The sequence below is a fragment of the Schistocerca americana genome, chromosome X, assembly GCF_021461395.2.
Source record: "Schistocerca americana isolate TAMUIC-IGC-003095 chromosome X, iqSchAmer2.1, whole genome shotgun sequence".
NCBI lineage: Eukaryota > Metazoa > Arthropoda > Insecta > Orthoptera > Acrididae > Schistocerca > Schistocerca americana.
The window spans coordinates 263,804,929-263,832,813 of NC_060130.1; the positions used below are offsets into that span (position 1 = coordinate 263,804,929).

The 27,885-nt window shown below is 44.9% G+C and overlaps 1 protein-coding gene across 2 annotated transcripts in view; it reads right to left on the reverse strand.

Moving 5' to 3' along the window:
* The window catches only part of LOC124555300 (zinc finger protein GLIS2 homolog), a 137,198-nt gene that overhangs the window by 77,732 nt on the left and 31,581 nt on the right, over nucleotides 1-27,885 (reverse strand). The window contains exon 2 of one of the 2 annotated variants that reach the window (XM_047129172.1): nucleotides 27,657-27,708. The exons of the other annotated variant lie outside the window; for it this stretch is intronic. Coding sequence (XP_046985128.1) covers nucleotides 27,657-27,699 — 43 coding nt within the window. The 5' untranslated portion in view covers nucleotides 27,700-27,708. The remainder of the gene's footprint in view (nucleotides 1-27,656; nucleotides 27,709-27,885) is intronic. 2 annotated transcript variants of the gene reach the window in all.

Consider the following 27,885-nt stretch of genomic DNA (forward strand, 5'->3'; position numbering starts at 1 on the left):
ATGGAGTCGCCAATCAGATATTTTGCTGTTGAACTGATAAGGTTCTTCGAGTACATGATCTATTTCAAGAATAGAGAGTTAGTTAATATTATTCCATTTAACCTGATACAGTCTTCGGAGAAGGATTAAACGGTGAGACCGACGTAGCTGATGACCCAAAGAAGAGGATCGGCTGCACGCACAACGTATGAGTCAACTGGAAGAGACATGGAAGTCGTGCAACCCAACACGGCACTGTCTCTTTTCGTCCAAGAAAGCGTTAGAACACCTCACTGAAAGCGTCTCCAGCAGAGTTCAAGCCGTTATAAAGGCGAAGGAGGACACTCCATATTAGCGTCTGCTAATAAGATGTCCACATACTTTTGATCAGGAAGTGTATAAGTCGTGAACGACAGCCTCCCTAAGACGACACCTTAAGATTAAGTTTCCCTTAATTTACGTCTATGGTCACAAACTTGTTGTTAACAGATTACCGGTTTCGGTCTTTAATGACCATCATCAGATCTGCTTCATAAAAACAAAGTCTTAATGTACTGCAGCCATAGTGGCATCGCCAAACGTTAAATGCGGAATCAGCATCAGCATCGTCAAATACATATAAATAACATCACACGCACGAGTCATGTTGCCGCGCGGGTTTAGCCGAGCGGTCTTGGGCGCTGCAGTCATGGACTGTGCGGCTGGTCCCGGCGGAGGTTCGAGTCCTTCCTCGGGCATGGGTGAGTGTGTTTGTGCTTAGGATAATTTAGGTTAAGTAGTGTGTAAGCTTAGAGACTGGCGACCTTAGTTGCTAAGTTCCATAAGATTTCACACACATTTGAACATTTTTGAAAAACAGTAGTACTACTGACAACATGACTCGTGCATGTGATGTTATTTATATGTATTTGGCGATGCTGGTGCTGATTCCGCATTTAACGTTTGACGATGCCACTATGGCTGCAGTACATTAAGACTTTGTTTTTATGAAACAGACCTGATGATGGTCATTAAAGACCGAAACCGGTAATCTGTTAACAAAAAGTTTGTGACCATAGATGTAAATTAAAGGAAACTTATAACATATACCGGTCGCTGTTTTTTCGCGACGAAGTCGCAGTTTGTGAAACCTTAAGATTAGCCGAGACGCTAGCTCCACATGTGACGAGACCTCTCCGTTAAGGACGTTATACTGAGTTCATTCTGACAGGAAGTCTTCAGTCCACTTGCAAATCTGTTGGGATATTTCATATGCACGTAATCTTACACTTGACAGAAACCGTGTAGTATTAGTAAATTTGGGCTTTCAAATATCAGTAGCTGCGACTGCCGCTACAATCCCTTCGCGAAAAATTGGGATTGAGGACAAGCCAGTGGCCTGACATGTGTGCCGAGCTTCTGAAGGGATGGGCATACACAGCCCAACTTGTACGAGTAGGGCAGATTTGTCAAAAGGGACAATCAGTTTGCAACTGTGGGATCTGCGATAATGATGGTTAACCGTGCACCTACTTTAGCCGCAAATTCCGAGTAGAATCTGACAGGCTTTTCGTTTCATACTAGGATCTCTTTGAAAGACTGAAGAAACACGTTGAAAATCTAAATTAGCTTACGGAAACCATGATTCGGAGTCGTTCCCGTACCAATTCGAGTCTATGGTTCTAGCATACGCGCCAGTTCGCTGTGTATCGAGCTTCCTACCATATCATATCGACAATCGTCAAATCCAGTTTCATCACATCAATATATCAAAACACAGAACATCAGTAAATGACTTTTACGTGTGAGCCGTGGAGGAATGTATGAAATAAACACTCTCTGCCGTGTTTTTTCAATAATTTCTCCGCGCAAGCTTTCAGAGCTACGGCTACAGTCTGGGCCTTCCCACATGCAGACAGTGTTTCACTGGATGGCGTAACTCCATGCGTCATATCAAAATTCGCGGGAGTCCGTGATAAACACGACGCTAATTCTGAGCGACCGAACATGGAGCGTTCATACATACGCCTGAATAAAACACACAGGAGCGGTGGTTCTAGTGCTGTATATCTGCTTCAACAGGAATCTTCCAGATGAGAACTCAAGTTCAGCTACAATCGTATGTCGATGTCGAAGATAATTGCAAGGAAAGAAATGATGATATCAATTCTGGAAAATAATTTACACTACAACTGAGTTGTTGTTGAAGACACAAAATCGCAGAGAATTTAAATATTAGAATTGTACGAAAGAATAAGGACATTCATTGCTCGCTCAGGAATCAAATCAGTTAAATAGACAAAGCAACACATACTTTTACATGCCCTTTGTAATTCAGTCCGATAACTGCATACCCTGTGACTTTTCAGTGTACAAATCGTAGTTGTTTACTAATAAAATTATTATTTTACCATGCAGCTTTAATGATAGTTTGCGGTCCAGAATTAGAACAGGTATGGACCCTTCAGTACAACGTGTCTCAGATCTTTAGGATCAAAATTATACAGGAGGACAGTGTGCATACTGAGTGTTTTCAGATAAGGCATCAATGGTTGGAAATGAATTTTTCAGGTGCTGCGAGGTCTTGTATAAGCAATGCGTGTAATGCGCATGTTTTCAACTGCTTGTGTTTCATAACAAAGAACTGTCAACCGCATAGACATTAGTGGCGCTACTCTGCAACGCAACACCCCGCAATCTGTGGTGTGATCATCGTATAGCTTATCATCGTTTCCAGTTCACGACTAGTTGTAGAAGAAGGATCATTACTCGTCACAGGAGCTTGGAGACATGAATTTATGTATGGCGCAGCGGCGTACAGTGCCTGGAAAGACCAACAAATGTAGATACAAAATTACGTAATAGGCCTCATTTTAACTCGAAGAAATTTATCGCCTTGGACAGAAACCTTCTAGAAACTGGGTCGTTCAATTCACAGAGAGTTGTCAACGTTCTCGGCAAACAACATATTCTCAGTTCGAAAACATTAAATTTTTCTTGAGTGCGAGAAGTTTATTTTCACGAATCGGGTTTTAGAAAGCATCGCTCGTGCGAAACTCAGCTTGACCATTTCTCACACGATGTACTGCTAACTATGGATGAAGGGCAACAGGCAGATTCCATATTTCGAGATTTCCGGAAAGCATTTGACATGGTGCCCCACTGCCGGCTGTTTGCGAAGGTACGAGCATATGGAATAAGATCACGCATATGTGAGTGGCTCGAAGACTTCTTAAATAATGGAACCCAGTATGTTGTCCTCCACGGCGGTGTTCATCAGAGACAAGAGTATCTTCAGGAATGCCCCAGGGAAGTGTGACAGGACCGCTGTTGTTTTCTATGCACATAAATGGTTTTGCGGACACGGTGGGCAGAAATCTGTGGTTGTTTGCTGTACGGCAGGGCGTCGAAGTTGAGTGACTGTAGGGAGATACAAGACGACTTAGACAAAATTTCCAGTTGGTGTGACGAATGACAGCTAGCCCTAAATGTGGAAAAATGTAAGTTAATGCGAATGAGTAGGAAGTTCAAACCTGTAATGTTCGGAAAATCCCAACACACAGGGGTTGTTGGTGGTCGTATTTCTACATCTGATAGATAATGTCTAAGTAGCGCCACTCTGTGATTACAAATCAGGTTTGATTTTAAATACACACTGTAAAGATCGTAGTTGCTTTGTAGGTGTGTTTGGAGAAGTGTTTGTGCCGGCGCTATTGATCTGCATCTGTTTGATATATTGACTTCAGCGACCGGCTTATTAGCTACTCAGGCGAGAAATGGGGCGAATATGGGTGGCTAAATCTATTTGTATGAATTTCTTGTCACAGGGTGAATTTTTTCACCTCTATTTTTTTCTCTTCCAGAGTCACCGTGACGTTTCAGCTCCATGCCGCTTCGGGGACTGAGTGATTCATGCTGGACTCTGGAAACGAGCACACGGGTGCTGCTTCGTGGATTGCATTGCGATATCTGCTACACGTTGCCTGCTCATTTACATGTACACTGATGAGCCAAAACGTTATGACCACCTGTTTAGTGGCTTGTTTGACCATCTTTGGAACGAAATACATCACTGACACTGCGTATCAGGGATCTGACAGTTTGTTGGTAGGTTTGTACAGGCATATGCCATTAGACGTCTACGCACAGGTCATGTAGCCGGCCGCGGTAGCCGAGCGGTTCTAGGCGCTTCAGTCCGGAACCGCGCTGCTGCTACGATCGCAGGTTCGAATCCTGCCTCGGGCATGGATGTGTGTGATGTTCTTAGGTTAGTTAGGTTTAAATAGTTCTAAGTTCTAGGGGACTGATGAACTCAGATGTTAAGTCCCATAGTGCTCAGAGCTATTTGAACCATTTTTGAACAGGTCATGTAATTCGCGTAAATAGCGGGCCACTGATTTGCGTAAGCGGTGACGGCGCCCGATAGCAATCCAGATGGGTTCCATAGGATTTACATCAGGCGAGTTTGGTCGCCCAGACTTCAAAACGTGAGTTCTATATAATATTCCTCAAACCACTGTAGCACGGTTCTGACTCCAAGACACGGACAATCACACTGCTGCAAGATGACATCGCCGTCTGTGAAGACATCAAGTATGAAGAGATGCAGGTGATTCGCAGCTGTCAGCGCGTCTTAGATTACTACCACAGGTCCCATGGTCCCATGCAAGCGCTTAGTACTGTTCCCAACAGCCTGCGTCCATGGCGCGCTACAGGTTTCGAGCCGCCGTTCATCTCCGTTTGTGGAGATGACCATCCACCTAGGACGGCAAAAATGTGGTTCACCCGAAGAACCGACACATTTCCATTGATCGACCGTCGAATTCCGATGGTCTCGCGCCCACTGCAACCGTAACTGCGTATGTCGTTCAAAAAAAAAAAAAAAAGTTATATGTAAGACTAGATTGTATGAAAGGCTGAATTTTGATTATTATCTAGACTAGTCGCGTAAAGACATTTAGGTTGTATAGATAGGATTCAAATGGCTCTGAGCACTATGGGACTTAACATCTGAGGTCATCAGTCCCCTACACGTAGAACTACTTAAACCTAACTAACCTAAGGACATCACACATATCCATGCCCGAAGCAGGATTCGAACCTGCGACCGTAGCAGCCGCGCGGTTCCAGATTGAAGCGCCTAGAACCGCTCGGCCACAACGTCCGGCTAAAAGGCGGCGATTTCCAAGTACTTTTGCAGTGGTACAGACTATTAAACGTATTGCACAATTTATTATACGCTGTCAAAAGAGAAAAAAAGAATTAAGTCATTCATTGGCAAGAAGAGGAAAGTTTCAACGCCACAGATTATCCTACACGTGATCCAAGTAGGAGTAACATGTCCGACATGATAGCCAAACTAAATACGCTGTTTAGAAGTAACTTCTCCTATATGGCCAGAACTCTTCTGATATCCACTATTGTGTGGCATAATTTAATACATAAGGAGTAGGACCACCATTGTTATTAAACGTTGTGTGGCCGGGGCTTCACAACGGGTAGACCGTTCGCCTGGTGTAAGTCTTTTTAGTTGACGCTACTAAGTCAGCTTGCGTGTCGATGATGATGATATGATGATGCAGACATCACAACACAACCCTGGCCCCTTGCATGGCCTTCTGCCGCAATGACCGCTTTATTTTATTTATCTATTTTTTGTTGATCCCACTTTGTTCGTTATTGTTCGTTGCATTTGTTCGGAGCGGACGTCCCATGACACCCGTTAAAGTTCAGCCTTGATCCATTCACTCAGTTTTTTTTATGACAGGGGGCAGCGAACTCTGACCACTCAGCTATCGAGGCGGACGCTACAGAGTGTAATATTTGGGGAGGGCTTTCTGCTAAATTACGATTTGCTAAAGGTGAAATACGTTCACACATGTCTTGAACGATGACGAAGAGGTGTTGCTGGATTGTTACACAAGTTGAATTATTACGTAACATGCCGTCTGGTTCGTCACAAAAATTTTCGGCATGGGCCAGGTCGGGGCTTTAAGCAAATCCATGATATATTCACTGATCTACTAAATATTTTTCCTTGCTTTGTGAACTGTAGTCATACCATGGAGATTTGGAAAATATACAGTTCCAAACTATTGTCAAGTGTGAACGGCATGGTGTTGACAAAAATGTGTTCATAATCTTGGCATCGAATTTTCCATCATCTAAAATTAATTATCCGTTCCCAAGCAAGGAAACACAACTTCTGATCATATCAACTTCACCAAGTTTTCCTGTTCCTCCACCCCAACACACTCAGGTAAACACCATTCACCAGTCATTAACCAGATACACTACCACCAAATTTGACTGCCCCCTACCACAACACGTTAGGTACAAACCATTCACCAGACTTTTCCTATGTCCAGGCATGCCCAACTGAACGCTATATCATGTACCATGACCAATTAGTCCATAAAACCCGCCGCTAATTAATTTGTCGTCGCCAACGCCCAGTAGTTGTTTTGCATAGCCATCTTCTGCAGCAGTTATTATAATAACTTATCATCGACAACAGAACGGATATCCGGTCACCCTCTACGACCAACACGTCGCCAATCCAGAATCATATGTCGACACCATGAAGGCATGGGATAAGGTCAGGAAAAACATGAAAAATAATGAAACAAGTTGTGTAAGTGCAGCTTCAAACTTACTGGAATTTGAGAAAAGTTTATTGTCGATCGATTTACGTATGATCCTTTTGCAAAAGGAGCAAACAGAAACATTTCCCAAAATAATCCGAAATAAAGCCGTAATGAATAGGGAAAGCGTAGAAGTTACAATTCTTCTCAAAAGCAGCATGGAATGCCTCCCCAAGTCATATTATCTTCAGGTAGAGGTACTGCGATAGATATCAGTGGTCTTCAAATAATGTACGTTCATGCACCCGACGGAATCAAAGAGTTCAAATGGGTCTGAGCACTATGGGACTTAACATCTGAGGTCATCAGTCCCCTAGAACGTAGAACTACTTAAACCTTACTAACCTAAGGACATCACACACATCCATGCCCGAGGCAGGATTCGAACCTGCGACCGTAGCAGTCGCGTGGTTCCGGACTGAAGCGCCTAGAACCGCTCGGCCACACAGGCCGGCCCGACGGAATCAATGGCAGGCAGACTAATCAGACTTTTTTCTGAAGTGAGATCTCTAAGTGGTGATTTCAACTGCATTTTAGACCAGAACAACAAGCTACCTAATTATAGTTACTGCAATGAGCTGAGTGTGATGGTACGAAGTTTGCATCTTACGGACACTTCGCGTAGAACGCGCCCAGGTGGGGTAACGTTTTCATATGTAGCCTATCAGGACAAACAGAGAGTAGCACAGGCAGATATTTGGCCGCCATGCTTTTCTGATCATACGAGATGCTAATACAGCGATAACGTATTCTCAAATAAAAGTTTATAGAGGGAAAGGCGTATTGAGATTAGACTGAGACTTGGTTGGCGCAGCGACAATGGCCGTGAGTTTCTGGCACTATGCATAATGCAGCACAAAAAACATGGAGTAAATACATTAGTCGTGTCGAATGGTAGGCATTCTTTGCAAAACCCAAAATCATTCGGTTTTTGAAGACTCGATCTAGACAGGGTACTGAATGATTACCAAAGACAATTGATTTTTACTTCTCAGGTCTCCAAGAACTTTATAATAACTCTCAGAAGAAGATAGACGATATTCCCCACTATAGGATCAGGAAATTACAATTAATCTACAAGCCGCGCAGAGGTTCGAAACACGAGCCAGAGAAGAGTAAATAAATTTTCGAAATCAAACGTCGGTTTTTCACATAATTAAAGAACACGAGCGTGTGCAGGACCATTTAATTAAAGACCTACAAGATGAATGGCACAACACGCATACGACACAAACGGAAATACGGCGTTTCATTACGCAGCATTTCAGTAAGCTTTATGACACCGTTAAACCCAACGTAGAGTAACACTGCAGAAAGGTACACGAACGTAACGCCAATGATAAACGTAACACAATCAACAGTCAAAGTTGCACTCCTGCAAAAGGACCTAGCGGTCGTCGGCCGCCCCTTTGAATTTTACAATACTCATTGGAGTACTGTGGGAGTTTAACTTCCCTCCATCTATAATGAATGCTTAGGGGATGTAATTCGCCAAGAAGATTCTATAGCGGGCATTATGGTGATGATTCCTGAACAGTTTAATCCTGAGGAAATAAGTTATTACCAGCCCTTCACAATTTTGAACACGGATTCCAGAATTGTTTAAGGATTATTAAACAATCAGCTAAAATGGATAACACTCCAAATTCTTGGAGTTTATCAGACAACCACCGTACCAGGAAGATCCATGGTCGAAAACCTAGCAAAGGACGTTAAGGATTGGCACTCTGGCAACACAGTAATCACATGTACAGTAGCTACCTCTGTCACCGTGTTGTATGATGATGATGATGATGATTGGTTTGTGGGGCGCTCAACTGCGCAGTTATCAGCGCCCGTACAAATTCCCAACCTTTGCTCAGTCCAGTCTAGCGACTTTTATGAATGATGGTGACGACAACACAAACGCCCCCCCCCCCCCCCCCCAGGATGTTGTAGTAGCAGTAAGAGCACTAGTGCTGTGCAGTTAATAGTGTTTTGGGTTAGCATGCAGCAGGTCGAGGGTTCTATTCTGGGTCGGAGCGTACTTGTTTTTATTTTACAATTTCATTTTGCCTTATAGTACTTTAGTATACACCGTTTCTTAGACCTCACGTATCTGCAACTTACATAGTACAGTATTTTGTAACGGTGAACATAACAAAAACAACGTCAAACAAGTCAGAAATAGACAGCTGAAACAAGTGCCTGGTCATAGGAGAGAATAACTAAAAAAACAATATCAATTTCGAGATGCTAAGAATGACTTCACAGTTAAAAAACTCGGCATCTACTAGTCATTTATACTACATGCGGTACATCTGCTCAGATTTAACATATTAAGAACCAGTGACAATAATTATTTCCATAGTGACCGCATGACGTTTTCAAAAGAATATATTGGCCTCAGAGCAGATGCCCAAAGCGAGCCCCTTGCACGTCCAAATGACCCAGGGTCACACACCTCTGGACTCTTCTCAACAGGGCTGCATCCACAGATACTAGAGCAGGATGAACATGCGCTATCAGTTCTTCCATATGTCGGCGGAGTACAACAGACGTGCTCCTTCAAGTATCCCCACAGGAAGAAATCCAGGTGATTTAGATCAGGTGAACGCTGAGGCCGCACTACTGGTCCTGCGTCAGGCAAGGGGAATGTTGAGACCTTCGTGCAGTCAGCCCGTCAGGCAACGAGTAGTGACCCAAAATCTTGTCACCCAATATTCCGGCCCAGACGCTGATGCCACAGAGAACTTTCTATCCACGGTCGCAGGTGACGTGCGGGTTAACTTCACACCAGTGGTGGGCATTGAGCATATTGAAGACACCCTCACGAGTGATCGCTGCTTCATCTGACCATATTATAGTGTTTATGACATCGTCGTTGGCTTCCTGTTCACAGAATTGCATACGCAGACGGCGGTTTGCAGGATGCAGGTGTTACGTTAAAGAATAATGATAGGAGTGCAGTCCATGCTCGTGCAGCACGACAACGACCGTGCGTTGCGAGACACGCAGATGGTTCAAATGGCTCTGAGCACTATGGGACTCAACATCTGAGGTCATCAGTCGCCTAGTACTTAGAACTGCTTAAACCTAACTAACCTAACGACATCACACACATCCATGCCCGAGGCAGGATTCGAACCTGCGACCGTAGCGGTCACGCGGTTCCAAACCGAAGCGCCTAGAACCGCACGGCGCGAGACACGCAGCTGCCTTGCTACGCTAGGTATACTTCGTTGGGATTCTTGTGGATGATCTCCAGAATAGCTTCCTCAGTAGCTGGAGTATAGTTAGTCCACCGACGACCACTGTCACGCGATGGTGGAAGGAGAGAACCTGTCTCCCAAAGGCGAAGCTCCATATGACGAAACACATTTTTATCTGGATGACGTCGTCCAGAATGTCTAGCAGCATATTCACGAGCGGCAATACCAGCCCGGTTATCAGATGCACCAGAGCCCAGAAGCATATCCACATTATCACCGTTTGTGTATGCATACGTCTGCCACGGGTGTTTTAGACTAACACAACAAGAAAATACGATGTGTGCCCGAATGTACACGGAGTCTGTCACGGGCATGTCACTCCGCTAGCAACTAGTCCTTGTCTGGTGAAGAGCGCACAAAGTATAAACACGTCATTAATCGCAGCGGGCTATTCCACCTAACGCGCATCACTTCTCTTAGAGCTTTTGTTCTGCATGGTTCATTCCGAGACTGCTAACTATGAAATGTTCGTTTCGCAATTGCACTGTTTCCCCAACGTAATGTTTCCCCATTTCCATCGATTACAATAATAACAATAATAATAACGCAAGGAGATACTTACTAAACAGCATATGCTTATCAGACTCAATGTTAAAGGCATAATTAGTTTGATAATACATACAAATGGTAACCAAGTTCGGAAATTAATTGCAAAGCACTTTGCTAGTCCTACTGTTGACGTAAGGCCCTAACGAAGTGTAAAGGATCTGAACATAGCAAGAATAACAATAGGTACCAATCAATGGGACCATTGGTGCAGGGTACACAGAAAATAGTTTGGAATCTAGCAGATGCAGTGGTGGGAAACAATTCGCGTCCACGACGTGCAAAAAGCTTCTTTAAAAGCTGACCATCAAAACGGTTGTCGATCCATTTCCGTGTTCATAGTATGTGAGCGCAAATGTTTTGTAGAACACCTGCTGTAATCGCTGTATGACGATTAAGAAGCCAGATACCGTACCACGCACATTACATTTAGCAAATAAAAACAAATATGCTTCGATCCAGAACAGAACCCTCAACCTCTTGTATGTTAAACTAAAACGCTACACATCGCACTAAATGCACAGAACTACTGCGATATGCTGACAAGAGATATTTACCGTACATGTGATTACAGTGTTACCAGTTTGCCAATCTTTAGCGTCAATTTATTGCCGGAAATATGCGCAGGATGAAATTTTGTATGTGAGGAATCGCGCTGCGAAGTTTGAGGGCGCTAATTTTTGTTCATTCCGTGTATCACGGAAGTCATGGGACCAATGAGGTCTAGCCTACGATTCAGGCGCTCATACTGAATTGCATAACGAATACTCATACTAGGACAAAAATCAACCAGTATGAAAATGAAAAGAGCTACTAGGCATGGTTGTCCTATGTCGACCACTTCGTATACCATCACAACGGAAGCTTTCCTGAAAAAAATAATTCTAAATAATTACAATAAATAATATAAACTGAGCCTTTTCTCCTGTTCTTCCTTCCAGTACGGTAATCTAGTAACTGTACGTAAAAAGTATATCATATTACTTCTTGTAAGTTAACGCCTGTAAATCATTGATTGTGCTATCTATAGCCGGCCAGTGTGACCGAGCGGTTCTAGGCGCTTCGGTCTGGAACCGCGTGACCGCTACGGTCGCAGTTTCGCATCTTGCCTCGGGCATGGATCTGTGTGATGTCCTTAGGTTAGTGAGGTTTAAGTAGTTCTACGTCTATGGCACTGATGACCTCAGATGTTAAGTCTCATAGTTCTCAGAGCCATCTGAATCCTATCTACACAACCTAAATGTCTTTACGCCACTAGTCTAGATAATAATCAAAATTCAGCCTTTTATACAATCTAGTCTTACATATAAATATGCCATATTACTTTTATATTATTCATATAGATTTAGTTGTTATTCTATTAGCGCCATTCAAACCGTCACTGTTCCACTGATTGGACAACCAATTAATGTTGTTGTTGTTGTGGTCTTCAGTCCTGAGATTGGTTTGATGCAGCTCTCCATGCTACTCTATCCTGTGTAAGCTTCTTCATCTCCCAGTACCTACTGCAGCCTAAATCCTTCTGAATCTGCTTAGTGTATTCATGTCTTGGTCTCCCTCTACGATTTTTACCCTCCACGCTGCCCTCCAGTACTAAATTGGTGATCCCTTGATGCCTCAGAACATGTCCTACTAACCGATCGCTTCTTCTGGTCAAGTTGTGCCACAAACTCCTCTTCTCCCCAATTCTATTCAATACCTCCTCAATAGTAATGTGATCTACCCATCTAATCTTCAGCATTCTTCTGTAGCACCACATTTCGAAAGCTTCTGTTCTCTTCTTGTCCAAACTATTTACCGTCCATGTTTCACTTCCATACGTGGCTACACTCCACAGAAATACTTTCAGAAACGACTTCCTGATACTTAAATCTATACTCGATGTTAACAAATTTCTCTTCATCACAAACGCTTTCCTTACCATTGCCAGTCTACATTTTATATCCTCTCTACTTCCACCATCATTAGTTATTTTGCTTCCCAAATAGTAAAATTCCTTGACTAATTTAAGTGTCTCATTTCCTAATCTAATTCCCTCAGCATCATCCGTCTTAATTCGACTACATTCCATTATCCATGTTTTGCTTTTGATGATGTTCATCTTATACCTTCCTTTCAAGACACTGTCCATTCCGTTCAACTGCTCTTCAAAGTCCTTTGCTGTCTCTGACAGAATTACAATGTCATCGGCGAACCTCAAAGTTTTTATTTCTTCTCCATGGATTTTAATACCTTGTCAGTACTTTTCTTTTGTTTCCTTTACTGCTTGCTCAATATACAGATTGAATAACATTGGGGAGAGGCTACAACCCTGTCTCACTCCCTTCCCAACCACTGCTTCCCTTTCATGTCTCTCGACTCTTATAACTGCAATCTGGTTTCTGTACAAATTGTAAATAGCCTTTCGCTCCCTGTATTTGACCCCTGCCACCTTCAGAATTTGAAAGAGAGTATTCCAGTCAACATTGTCAAAAGCTTTCTTTAAGTCTAAAAATGCTAGAAACGTAAGTTTGCCTTTCCTTAATCTTTTTTCTGAGATAAGTCGTAGGGTCAGTTAATATATGCCCCAAAAGAAGCTAGTTCTTAGTGCAAAATATGTCATATTCGTACGTAATTCATCCAGTACGCTTGTGTTCCATTGATGCTCTCCAAAATATCGTTGCTCTTCTAATCATAGCAAGCAAAAGTCTTGTAAAATAACTTTAGTCATTATCGTGCGTATATACACTGCGCAACACAATTAAAGGATCGCTTTTACGAAACCAAGTAATTGTCTCCCACTGCGACGCCAAAGTATGAAAATTGGCTCAAAGGTGCCTACAATCATCCTTTTTGTGTTGCAAAAGCGTGTGCCTTGTGACATCACCTTCGGACTCGACGACGCTTCAAACAGAGGAAAGTGTCGACACATCCGAAAAAAAAAATGCCAGAGGTCAGAAGTGAAGTGTAAGGTGAGGTAATGATATCACGTTGGCAGCAAATGTCATCACAGATCTGTCCACCGCGGTCGTCGACGTGTCACGCAATGGGAACGTCGTCACACTCCCTTTTACTCACATTTCACCCATGGTTTTGACACCCCTACGACGGAGGTCAGAAACGCCAACCATTGAAATCACGAGGTATTCTTATGTCGAGGGTAGCATTTCAGATACACCGCCGCTCACGGAAAGGTCTCAGGAGGTGTCATGAAGGGCGTCAGTGAACCCATTTTCCTTGGGGCGTTGATACCCACATACACTACTGGCCATTAAAATTGCTACTCAGGAAGATGACGTGCTACAGACGCGAAATTTAACCGACAGGAAGAAGATGCTGTGGTATGCAAATGATTAGCTTTTCAGAGCATTCACACAAGGTTGGCAGCGGTGGCGACGCCTACAACGTGCTGACATGACGAAAGTTTCTAACCGATTTGCCGGCCGATGTGGCCGTGCGGTTAAAGGCGCTGCAGTCTGGAACCGCAAGAACGCTACGGTCGCAGGTTCGAATCCTGCCTCGGGCATGGATGTTTGTGATGTCCTTAGGTTAGTTAGGTTTAACTAGTTCTAAGTTCTAGGGGACTAATGACCTCAGCAGTTGAGTCCCATAGTGCTCAGAGCCATTTGAACCATTTTTTTTGTAACCGGTTTCTCATACACAAACAGCAGTTGACCGGCGTTGCCTGCTGTGAAACGTTGTTGTGATGCCTCGTGTAAGGAGGAGATATGCGTACCATCACGTTTACGACTTTGATAAAGGTCGGATTGTAGCCTATCGCGATTGCGGTTTATCGTATCGCGACAATGCTGCTCGCGTCGGTCGAGATCCAATGACTGTTACCATAATATGGAATCCGTGGGTTCAGGTGGGTAATACGGAACGCCGTGCTGGATCCCAACGGCCTCGTATCACTAGCAGTCGAGATGACAGGCATCTTATCCGCATGGCTGTAACGGATCGTGCAACCACGTCTCGATCCCTGAGTCAACAGATGGGGACGTTTGCAAGACAACAACCACCTGCACGAACAGTTCGACGACGTTTGCAGCAGCTTGGACTATCAGCTCGGAGACCACGGCTGCGGTTACCCTTGACGCTGCATCACAGACAGGAGCGCCTGCGATGGTGTACTCAACGACGTACGTGGGTGCACTAATGGCAAAAGATCATTTTTTCGGATGAATCCAGGTTGTTTTTACAGCATCCTGATGGTCGCATCCGTGTTTGGCGACATCGCGGTGAACGCACATTGGAAGCGTGTATTCGTCAGCGCCATACTGGCGTATCACCCGGCGTGATGGTTATAGGGTGCCATTGGTTACACGTCTCGGTCACCTCTTGTTCGCACTGACGGCACTTTGAACAGTGGACGTTACATTTCAGATGTGTTACGACCCGTGGCTCTACCCTTCATTCGATCCCTGCGAAACCCTACATTTCAGCAGGATAGTGCACGACCGCATGTTGCAGGTCCTGTAGGGGCCTTTCTGGATACAGAAAATGTTCGACTACTGCCCTGGCCAGCACATTGTCCAGATCTCTCACGAACTGAAAACGTCTGGTCAATAGTGGTCGAGAAACTGGCTCGTCACAATACGCCAGTCACTACTCTTGTTGAACTGTGGTATTTTGTTGAAGCTGCATGGGCAGCTGTACCTGTACACGCCATCCAAGCTTTGTTTGACTCAATGCCCAGGCGTATTTGGCCGTTATTAAGGCCAGAGGTGGTTGTTCTGGGTACTGATTTCTCAGGATCTATGCACCCAAATTGCATGAAAATGTAATCACATGTCAGTTCTAGTATAATATATTTGTCCAATGAATACCCGTTTATCATCTGCATTTCTTCTTGGTGTAGCAATTCTAATGGCCAGTAGTGTATTTCGTGGTCGAAAACGGAAGTTCGCAGTGTGAATAGGAACAGCACACGCCGTTCTTGACAATGTTCGACACTGTTCGCCCCCTCCCCCCGCACGATTCAAACCTTCTCTAAGGACATCGTGCGGGTGCAACCTCATCGAAAGTGGTCAGGGTGCAACCACTAAGGTCAGCTCAAAACCATTCGACGAAATTCAAACTCAGTCAAAAGTAGCAAACGGTGTTTACGCTTATTCAGCTCTCCCGTTTCGTGCCCTTCTGTGGCGTCATCATGAGGGGAGGGGAAGGCGGTACAACATTGACAATCGCGTGAATAAACCGACGAATCGTCCACAGCCGCTCTATGTGACCCTTTGCATTCTGCATGCCAGCAAGCAGACGCTAGTGCAGCAGCGAGGCGCCACTTCGGCTGTGGTCAGAGTGGCTCCCATATCGGTGAATTCCGCCGACGACCCACATCGGTCGGAGACGGTCGATCTTTTCAAAACAGTACGACACTATTTGCGCAATCACACTATAGCCGATCTTATCTCCCGAACGTACAGACTTCGGATGACAATCGGTGTAATTCAAATCTTTATTTTCTTGGGTTCTCGAACACGAAATATGGAGCGTGAGAAATTGCTAAGTTTAGTCCAAGAAAGAGTGAGTTTGTGGCACCATGAGGATAAAAATATCATACTCGGGCTATAATTCAGAATCTATGGGTTGAAATCACAGGTATATTCGAAACCTCAAATAGGCAAAATCTTTATAGGAAATTTTAGGCATTTGAATTGTTGAAGTGAAAAAGGGTGGTGTATCTTACATGCTTATAGCTACTGTACTGGATCTTTTTTTTTGGTAGGTTCTCATTACTTGCCTACAAATTATTATTACTGCTTACTGGCGTTTTATACCAGTAGGATAGTGATTCTGTTAATGTGAAATGTGGTATACGGTACGTATTTCCAGTTTTTAAGTGTAGCAGGTTATCAGAGCATCTTATGCTACACTTCATGCTTGACTTTCGGTCGTGTGCTAAATGACAATCATTGAAGGTTAACTGACGTACGTCTGTACAACTTTAAACGAATACAGCGAAACAGAGTGTTTTATAACTTGCTTTTCTAGGTCACCACGAATTATCTCGAACATGTAACAGAACGTTTCTGCCGTCATTTCATATACCGTTAAAACTTCCCTGGTTATTGCGATAACTGAGGACAGAGTATATAGTATTCACCACGTTCTTTACGAGACAGGTAAGCTCACTCACATGCATTCGGCGTCTCTGTAATAACAGAAGCCGCTACGCAGCACTCGTATCCAAGCACAGAGGCGTCATGGTACTCACCCCATCCTAATAAGTTAAAAGCTAACTTTCTTCATCCATAGAATAGATTCTAACATAACCTAACCTCCTTTGACCCTATGACCATAGTATGTAGTACTCACCACGTTCTTTACGAGACACGAAAGCTCATTCACGTGCATTCGGCATCTCTTTAATAACAGAAGCGCGTATGCAGCATTGGTATCCAAGCAGAGAGGAGTCATGGTATCCACCCCACCATAAGAGAATCCAATCCACTTCATCCACAGAACAGATTCTAACCTAACCTAACCTCCTCTGGCCCTGCCAAAAACTGACGAAGGAGATCGGACCCACTATGACCACGCTAGTGGTTGATGTTATCGGGCGACCTCTGGCGATGGTGCCTGGCGACCGTTGTCGGTGCCATTGTGAACGCAGTGTTAGCTGAATGGGTGTCAAAGTCTATGTACAGGTACACTTTTAATGTGGGCAACAAAGGCGCGGTTTGTAGTGAGGGCGTTACCGAAATGGGAGGTCTTAGAGGGACGATTTGTCGATATATTCACGCACCTGTCAATGTTGTAACCTCCCCCCCCCCCCCCCCCCCCGCCCGCGACATTTCCCTTGTGATCACGCCACAGAAGTGCGCGGAACAACAGCGCCGAGAAAAGAAAAACACCCTTTGCTGCTTCGGATTACGTTCAAATTTCATCGGATGGTTTTGAACGATCCAAGTGGTTCTACCTTGTATATCATAGCAAAAACTCCGGTCGTGCTATACTCCTAAGCGGTGAGATGACGTTCGATGGTGTTGCAGGCCCATGATGTCCTTGAAGAAGGGTTAAATCGTCCACTAGGTGTCAGCACTGTCGAGCTTTGTCAAGAACGTCGTCATGTTGTTCATTACACTGTGAGCTGTCATTTTCGACCGCGAAATGTATCGGAAAAAATTTGTGGTAAGGTCTTATGGGACCAAACTGCTGAGGTCATCGGTCCCTAAGCTTACGCACTACTTAATCTAACTTAAACTAACTTACGCTAAGGACAACACACACACTCATGCCCGAGGGAGGACTCGAACCTCGGACGGGGGGAGCCGTGTGGACCGTGACGAGATGCCCGAGACCGCGCCGCTATCCCGCGCGGCCGAAATGAATGGGAATCAAAGAGGTGGTTTCATTGACGCCCTTTATGCCACTTCCTGAGGCTCTTTCGTGCTGATTCTGTGTCTGAAATGTTTTCCTCGGTCACCCCGCGTGATTTATTTATTATTTATTTACACGTCTAGTTCCGTAGGATCAAGCTGAGGAGCAAATCTCCAATGTCATGGAGCGTGTCAGTACATGAAATTATAACACAAAGGTAATAACAGAAAAAATAAAATGTTTATGAAACCAAAAACAGTCAAGCCTTAAGTGTAAGTAAACGCAATCAGCAATATACCATAAGAAACAGCTTAATTTTTCAAGGAATTCATCAACAGGATAGAAGGATTGACCCATGAGGAAATTCTTCAGTTTCGATTTGAAAGCGCGTGGATTACTGCTAAGATTTTTGAATTGTCGTGGTAGCTTATTGAAAATGGGTGTAGCAGTACACTGCACATCTTTCTGCACATGAGTTAAGGAAGTGCGACCCAAATGCAGATTGGATTTCTGCCAAGTATTAACTGAGTGAAAGCTTCTAATTCTTGGGAATAAGCTGATATTGTTAACAAGAAATGACAGTAAAGAATATATACATTGAGAGGCCAATGTCTAAATACCCAGACTAGTGAACAGGGGTCAACAAGAGGTTCGCGAACTTACACCACTTATTGCCCGAACTGCCCGTTCCTGAGCCAAAAATATCCTCTTAGAATGGGAAGAGTTACCCCAAAATATACCATACGACATAAGTGAATGAAAATAAGCAAAGTAGACTAATTTTTATGTCGACCGATCACTTACTTAAGATCCCGTTCGAATAGTAAAAATGACAGCATTAAGTCCTGAACGTGGGCTTTCCACGACAGTTTACTACCTATCTGAACATCTAAAAAATCTGAACTGTTCAGTTTCACTAATCATATACCCATTCTCTGAAATTAAAACGTAGAGTTTTGTTGTGTGTTAGAAACTGTAAAAGCATAGTCTTCTTGTGTTATTTAGCGTTAGTTTATTTTCAACAAGACATGAACTTGTTTCATGAACTCTACTATTCGAAACAGCGCCAATGTTGCACACAACATCTTTTACTACCAAGCTAGTGTCATCAGCAAACAGAAATATTTTAGAGTTACCTGTAATACTAGATGGCATATCATTTAATATAAATAGGGAACGCTGGGCGTAGCGGTTCTGACCTTCATCGCAGAGTTGTCAAAAGAAGGGATAAAATGTGGGTAAGAGGGTGTGTGAGGACGTTCCCATAGTATGAGATATCCACGACGACGTTGGGCAGAATTGTGGAGAAATTTGGTACCAATGTGGCATCGTTTACCCACCTTACACCTCACATGATATTCTGAGCTCTGGCCTTTCTTTTTTCGCACGTCTCGACATCTTGCTGCTTGAATCGTAGCCGAGTCCGAGGGTAATGTCGCAGGGCTCCACGCTTTTGCACAATTAGAGAAGAATTTTGAACGCATCTTTGAGCCAAATTTCAAACTTACGCATCGCAGTGGGAGACAATTACGTGGTTCCGAATAAGTGATCCTTAAATTATGCTGCGTAGTACAGTATGTTAAGGTATGTATGTGACACTATGATACCATATGTATTGTCAACTATAAAATTTCAACGTTTCGGCGACTATTGCAAGACGCCTTCCTCAGGGTGTATTGCTGACTGCTGAATGGGCGCTAGTTTAACTACTTGTATACTATGGAGGAGTGCTGTCACTGGATATGAGGGTGAGGAGGAAAAAAAAATGGCTCTGAGCACTATGGGACTTAACATCTGTGGTCATTAGTCCCCTAGAACTTAGAACTACTTAAGCCTAACTAACCTAAGGACATCACACACATCCATGCCCGAGGCAGGATTCGAACCTGCGAGCGGAGCGGTCATCGCGGTTCCAGACTGAAGCGCCTAGACCGCACGGCCACACCGGCCGGCGTGAGGAGGAAAGGTTTTAGGTGTCCTTTTATTGGTCTTTGCATTGCGTGTGGTCATTGGCGGCAACAGGCGTTTTCCATTGGAGTTTCCTTTATTGCTTGCCATTGGTGGAAATCTCTCGTGTTTAGATAACCTTGAACTTATTGGGCTTGCATACTGGCCAAACAGCCGTTTAGCTTGAGGGGGAAGGTTAGAGAGGCTATAGAAATAGCCAAGCGAGCTGACAACATGAATAGAGAAGATGCGTACCGACTCCCAGCATGTTGGCTGCCAGCAGTGACAGCTTTGCAGGACAGCTCACGCAAAGCAACAGGCTCGCAGTAGGCCGCAGCGGCGGAGGCACACGGAGTGCTGGCGTGCCCTGGCCGATACTGGGCAGTTAGTAAACAGCGTTACGCTGCAGTCGCCGCTCAATTTCCTATTCGCTGATTTCCACCAATGGCAAGCGATAAAGGAAAATCCAATGGAAAACGCCTATTTCCGCCAATGACTACACGCAATGCAAAGACCAATAAAAGAGCACCTAATACCCATCCTCCTCAACCTCATATCCAGTGACAGCACTCCTCCATAGTATATAAATACACTCCTGGAAATTGAAATAAGAACACCGTGAATTCATTGTCCCAGGAAGGGGAAACTTTATTGACACATTCCTGGGGTCAGATACATCACATGATCACACTGACAGAACCACAAGCACATAGACACAGGCAACAGAGCATGCACAATGTCGGCACTAGTACAGTGTATATCCACCTTTCGCAGCAATGCAGGCTGCTATTCTCCCATGGAGACGATCGTAGAGATGCTGGATGTAGTCCTGTGGAACGGCTTGCCATGCCATTTCCACCTGGCGCCTCAGTTGGACCAGCGTTCGTGCTGGACGTGCAGACCGCGTGAGACGACGCTTCATCCAGTCCCAAACATGCTCCATGGGGGACAGATCCGGAGATCTTGCTGGCCAGGGTAGTTGACTTACACCTTCTAGAGCACGTTGGGTGGCACGGGATACATGCGGACGTGCATTGTCCTGTTGGAACAGCAAGTTCCCTTGCCGGTCTAGGAATGGTAGGACGATGGGTTCGATGACGGTTTGGATGTACCGTGCACTATTCAGTGTCCCCTCGACGATCACCAGTGGTGTACGGCCAGTGTAGGAGATCGCTCCCCACACCATGATGCCGGGTGTTGGCCCTGTGTGCCTCGGTCGTATGCAGTCCTGATTGTGGCGCTCACCTGCACGGCGCCAAACACGCATACGACCATCATTGGCACCAAGGCAGAAGCGACTCTCATCGCTGAAGACGACACGTCTCCATTCGTCCCTCCATTCACGCCTGTCGCGACACCACTGGAGGCGGGCTGCACGATGTTGGGGCGTGAGCGGAAGACGGCCTAACGGTGTGCGGGACCGTAGCCCAGCTTCATGGAGACGGTTGCGAATGGTCCTCGCCGATACCCCAGGAGCAACAGTGTCCCTAATTTGCTGGGAAGTGGCGGTGCGGTCCCCTACGGCACTGCGTAGGATCCTACGGTCTTGGCGTGCATCCGTGCGTCGCTGCGGTCCGGTCCCAGGTCGACGGGCACGTGCACCTTCCGCCGACCATTGGCGACAACATCGATGTACTGTGAAGACCTCACGCCCCACGTGTTGAGCAATTCGGCGGTACGTCCACCCGGCCTCCCGCATGCCCACTATACGCCCTCGCTCAAAGTCCGTCAACTGCACATACGGTTCACGTCCATGCTGTCGCGGCATGCTACCAGTGTTAAAGACTGCGATGGAGCTCCGTATGCCACGGCAAACTGGCTGACACTGACGGCGGCGGTGCACAAATGCTGCGCAGCTAGCGCCATTCGACGGCCAACACCGCGGTTCCTGGTGTGTCTGCTGTGCCGTGCGTGTGATCATTGCTTGTACAGCCCTCTCGCAGTGTCCGGAGCAAGTATGATGGGTCTGACACACCGGTGTCAATGTGTTCTTTTTTCCATTTCCAGGAGTGTAATTAAACTAGTGCCCATTCAGCAGTTAGCAACAAACCCTGAGGAGGGCGTCTTGCAATAGTCACTGAAACGTAGGAATTTTATAGTTGACAATGCGGTCACGAACCCAGAAGAATTTTATTGACTGTGATAACGGCCGCAGAAGCCTACGTTTACACCATATCATCATCAACATCATTGCCTTGGGGCCTATGTCCCACTTCAACGCGGTGTCGGCCTTGTTACTACGGATTTGGCAGTGTTGGTTGCAGAGGGTGGCCGGATGCCCTTCCTGTCGCCACCCCGAAACCCCCGGAAAGGAATTAGTGTACCCCAGCTGTCTGCGTCTAGTGTAAGCCATGAAATATCACGAACGTTTTCAAATGTTTGCGAGTCGTGTAACTGAGACAGAACGTGGGACCAGCCAGGTATTCACTTAGCGGGATGTGGAAAACCGCCTAAAAACCACATCCAGGCTGGCCGGCGTACCGGCCCTCGTCGTTAATCCGCCGGGCGCTATAGCGCTCTCAGTTACCCTGGTGGGTCTACGTTTACACCATATGTATCTCTGTTTTTTCATTCATACACATGTTTGTAAAAGACCACGAGTACTCCAGTAACTATATGTACAGAACAAAGATAAAAATGTATTTTAGACGCCTTCTGTATGGCTTCGGAACTTATGGAGCCATGAGTAAGCTTGAAAGCCCCCAAGCTCTCTTGCCTTGTCCTATTCCATTTTTTTTTTTTTTGCCTTGATTCACCTTTTTCTAGTTAAGTTCCTGAATGGTGACGGACAATGAAGGTCATTGGAGCAATGAAATATGAAATGAGAGCTTTCATTTTCTTTAGATAGTACCTAGGTTATAGGGCTGGCTCCATAACGTGATAGTTAATCCCACTCCTGTATGTGATTTAAGTGAACATATCGTTACCCAAGTTACATAGTTCTTATTTATATTCTATTCAATATTTGTGTCTCGTAATACTGTAGGAATTCTCGCAATAAATCGCTTTGTGATACCAAAATTTTTGTATTATTTAGTAGTTGAATTTCATCTTTATTATCAGGGCCCTTTGCCAGATAAGAGTGATTATCTATTACATAATCGTAAACAGAATTGTGTCGAAGGCCCAGCTCTTAAACTGGCCACGAAGAGGTCACATCATAATTTCCTCCACAAATTGTTTGTTGTGTGATAGGAATTGTGGCAGTCAAAGGGAGGTGGGTTGAGTGTATTAGTTTCACTAATGCAGATTTCTTTAATAAATGCTCACCTCTCAAGCCTGGCACCTTGCAAGCTTATAATACCTTTGTAATACGAGAGGGATGATATTACTACATAGTTATTGTTCTCTCTAATACTGTACTATGTCGCCATTGGGATTTGTTGCAAAAGCTTATGTGTGTCCAAGTGACATACGGTAAACAACATTTCTTCACACACATTATAGTTGTGTATAGTAAGGAAGAAGGAATGAAGGGAGATTCAAGTTTAACATCCTGTCAAAAACGTGGTATCTGAGGGGAAAAGGAACAGTTGCCTTATTTGCTTAAGCACGGAAAATCTAAATCTGGATGGCCGAATGGTGATCTGAACGTAGCTCCTTTGGAATGAGAGATCGACATGCTGATAACCACTGTGCCATCTCGCTCTGCTGAGAGGTGGCATGAGCCCCCTCTCATATTTCTATCTTACTCTGAGTAATTCGATTTTCCTCTCTAATTGCATGCGGTGAAAAGTTGCTATTCCTTCACACGCGGACTTCCCACGCAGAGTCTCTGGTCATCCGGGTGGCCCGGTGACAGGTGGGAGCTGCTGATCTTGAAAGGGTTAAGCCGACGGGTGTGAGGGAGTGGAGTGGATGCTTTCCAGACGCCGAGATTGTCATAAGGGCGGGGGCGACACGCCCACAGGGGCCTGACGGAGCAGCTGGGCTAGAGATTCCGTTACTTTGGAGAAACTTAGTGAAAACACTTTCTGGCGGGCTACTAGCGAGGCGTGGGAATGACTTGTGTTCCCAGGCAGTCTTGGCGAGCAAATTCCCGCGTTTTCTGCAAAATCATAACTGTGATTGGCTTGCTCACGGGATAACTCCGTGACGTAGCAAAATCGGCGCAGAAATTGGCGCCAAGTATCTCCATTGGTGGACTAGTAGTGCGTCGGCAATAGAGTGGAATTTTCCGCCGGTTTTCGAGTTGCTGACTGGAACGTTTAACCACGGCCACTGTCGTGGGGGCGGGAATGTTCTTTGTTCGGCTTGTACAGGTGCTCTTGAGAGAGACGGCTCTCGCCTTTCGGTTGGAGTAGGTTACGAGACTGAGCTCTCGCTGCTCTGGGCAGCCTGTCTTCCGTTGGCTGTCTAATATACTTTCATTTAATTGTAACTGTTTGACGAAGTTGCTGAAGTTTCGACTTAAACGTAACTTTCCGAGTACAGTAGGCAATTGAGCGTTCTGCGTACAAGCGGCCTATGTTGTCCGTCTTGAGCAGTTTTGGCTAAAGTTGACCGTATCGGAGTTACTGTGTGACTTCCTTGTTAAAATCAATCACTGTACCGTCAGTGATTGTGTGGCGAGCCTTCTTCGTCTCCCTCAGAGGCGCATTTGTATTGATAGGAAGTCTTTAGTCTGGAACAACCAGAGCAGGATAATTTGTTTCGGGCTATACTTGCGACATTATCATCACCACGACGGGACGTCGAAGCAACCAGCCATCACTTCCAGTACGCCAGATCGTGTCCTTGCAGTTAAGAAGACAGCTTGGTAATGTATGACCGCAGCACCGGCAGATTAGGGAATTTTGCTCTGTGATAATCAGAGCTCAGCAGAGCGCGCCTGCTCCCGTCTTTTCTTACATTGTTCTGTCTTGGATGTTCATTGTCTGAGTTCTCACTACTGTAGCAGCAATTAATGTTGGGTTGGCTGGGTGTTTCTCTTAAGATTTGAGTTGCAAGGAATTGGCTCCACATACCACTTGGTCATAAACGTCACAAGCTAGTGTATGGACAACTTCACCTTCACAGCATTTATTTGAGTATCCAATTTGACGTATTGTCAATGTTTCATGTGTTTTGTTTATTATTTTGAGTTTAGTCATAATAAATCAAATTGTTATTTTGGACAGAACTTTCATTCTGTGGATCGGTAAAGCAACCCTTTCATTTCTCACTACGTTAATGAAACTTTACTTTATCAAATAAATTTCTATCAAATTAAATTACTGCAGGTGCCAAACTCTTTTCTACTCCACTTGCAGGGTCGATTACAGTCAGCTCGTGTTTCTCCTTAATCCATGTGCAACAGCAAAAGTCGGAGTTAGAAAAGGGGAGGGGCTTAGAGCATCATTTCCATATGAAGATTCTAAAAGAATTTAGTGTTAAATACACTGCTAGCATCAGCATCTCGCACTGTGTCGGTAAGTAGTCTATCGCAAGTCGAACATCATGCGAGGTATCGCATATCATGTAACGATAATCTGAAATAGGAGAAGCAACCAGAATTACTGTCTCGTCATACAACGTGTCTCTCTGCTGGGAAGGCGTATGGGTACCTTTAATGAACCTCTGTCTCTCAATAACTCTACGACACAGCCATAATTTCAGTGACACAACTGTGAAAACTAAACGCAACGCATTTTAACGCAGATGACTATAAAATATGGCCCTACGTAGTGAAACTGACGATGACACATTGTATTTATGTCTCATAAGTGCCGCCCGTTGTGGCCGAGTGGTTCTAGGCGCTTCAGTCCGGAACCGCGTTGCTGCTACGGTCTCAGGTTCGAATCCTGCCTCGACCATGGATGTGTGTGATGTCTTTAGGTTAGTTAGGTTTAAGTAGTTCTAAGTCTAGGGGACTGATGACCTCAGATCTTAAGTCTCATAGTGCTTAGAGGCATTTGTCTCATAAGTAAGTAAAATAAACAGTGATGATGATGGAATATTCTGAAATTGAATGAAATATAAAATTCAATATCTCGATATATTTATTCATAAAAACACGAGTTAAATTAAATGTTGGTCAATATAATACATGAATTACACTTTATATTGTATTGGTAAAGTAAAGTGATCTGATTGTTACTTGACAAAGATTGAAGCAAGGTTTATGATTTGCCTTTAATTGTGACTTTAAATGGATAATGCAATCTGACTGTGATTAATACGAATGGGAGACATTGTGAACTGAACCCCGAAACTGCTACAGAAGAGCACTTGAATCGAACAACAACCGCTGCTGCTGTGGGCGTGTAGCAGAGTAAGAGAAATCACTCTAAACATTCCTAGTGCCGGTGCTGCGATGTTCCCACCATACCCATGCAGAAAACTCGTGATTCAATGCCTAGCGCGCCTTTGTGTCGAGTCGGGCGGTGGACCAGCATCACCTCGTCTCTTTCGGATACACCATCGCGCCCGGACTCCAAGCCAAAACCCAAATATTTTCCATACGACGTGACCGAATTTCGTATGCACTCCTCCACAGTTCGCCACCGAATCCCCTACTCCTCACACTATCTGCCTGACCTCGAAAAAGATACGTATTGAGTTTCCGCTAACAAACTAAAACTGTCAACGGAAAACTGAGAAAACACTCCTGTGCCATTTGTTCGTCATTTTCCCTCCATAGGATGGGAAAAAATGTTCCTCCAATCCCAGTTCACTGAGAAGCGTCCGCTGTGACTATTCCTGACGCCACGTACCACGGTTCAATGAACACACTATTACGAGGGTGAGTCAAATAAAAACCTTAAATTTGTAATAAGAAATAGAAATTTCGCGCCGTTATCCTGTAGGTTGGTAAGCGTGCTACAAACAGCGTGCAGGATAGCCTGTAGGTGGCAGCATAGTGCAGATGCACACATACCGTCGCAGTATCAGTATAAATGTGGCCGCCCCACTTGCGACTTGCACCAGGGAAGAACAGTGTTATGTTATTCGGTTTTTGAGTAGTGAAGGTGTGAAACCTTCTGAAATTCATCGACAAATGAATGTTCTGTACGGTGATGCATGTTTGTCACAGCAGCAAGTCTACGACTGGAGTAGGAAGTTCGCAAATGGTGTGACTTCAGTGGAAGATGCTCCTCGTCCAGGTCAGGCACAACGAGTTGTGACTCCACACAACATTGCAGCAGTTGAAGCTATAGTGAAGGAAAACAGCCGAGTGACACTGAATGACATTGCAGCATGTTTGCAGATTAGTCATAGGTCAGCACACCACATTGTGCATGATGTGCTCCAGTTTCACAAAGTGTCTGCAAGACGGGTGCCACAGCAGCTGACTCATGAAATGAGAGAACGACGTGTTGATGCTTGTGAAGAACTTCTTCGGCGCTTTAAACGAGAAGGTGATGGCTTCCTTGTAAGAATCCTTACTGGGGACGAAACCTGGATTCACTTCCAACAACCGGAAACGAAGAGAGCGAGCAAGGAATGGTGCCATTCCTCATCACCAAAACCAATGAAGTTTCGAACAGAACTATCAGCAGGGAAGGTTATGCTGACTCTCTTTTGGGACGAAGAAGACGTGATTTTGGAGCATTACATGCCTAGAGGGACCACTGTCACCAGTGCATCATACACAGATCTCCTAAAAACTCATCTGCGGCCTGCAACCAGTTGCTGTCAGCAGGTGTCCTTTTGCAACGTGACAATGCAAGGCCCCACACTGCCCTTACAACAGTTGCAACAATCACAGACCTGCATTTTGAGTGCCTTCCACATCCACCATAGTCACCAGACCTTGCCCCAAGTGATTTCCATATGTTTGGACCACTCAAAGACGCAATGGGAGGAAAGAAGTTCCGTTCTGATGACGAGGTACGCCACGCGGTGCATGAGTGGTTGCGCGGACTACCAAAAGAATTGTTTTCTAAAGGAATTTATGCACTTTGTAAGCGCTGGAGGACTTGCAATGAGCGTGGGGGAGATTATGTTGAAAAGTGATACAGCTTTGTACCACTTCTGCACAATAACTAATATTTTTTAAAAAAATTAAGGTTTTCATTTGACTCACCCTCGTAGTTTGTGTGCACGGGAAACCACGCGATCCGGAGCATCTATGTGACCTGGAAAAAAATGCAACAACATTCTCAGCCACCCAGCGTCTGGCCACCAGTGGTGTTTCCATGAAATGTTTTCGTCAGTCAAGCTGATACCGATCTTAGCGGAAGCAGGAAACGGTATTTGGCCTTCTGCCGAAACGGTGGACTGCGCTTCGAATCGTTAGGGAACAACTGCTGCTC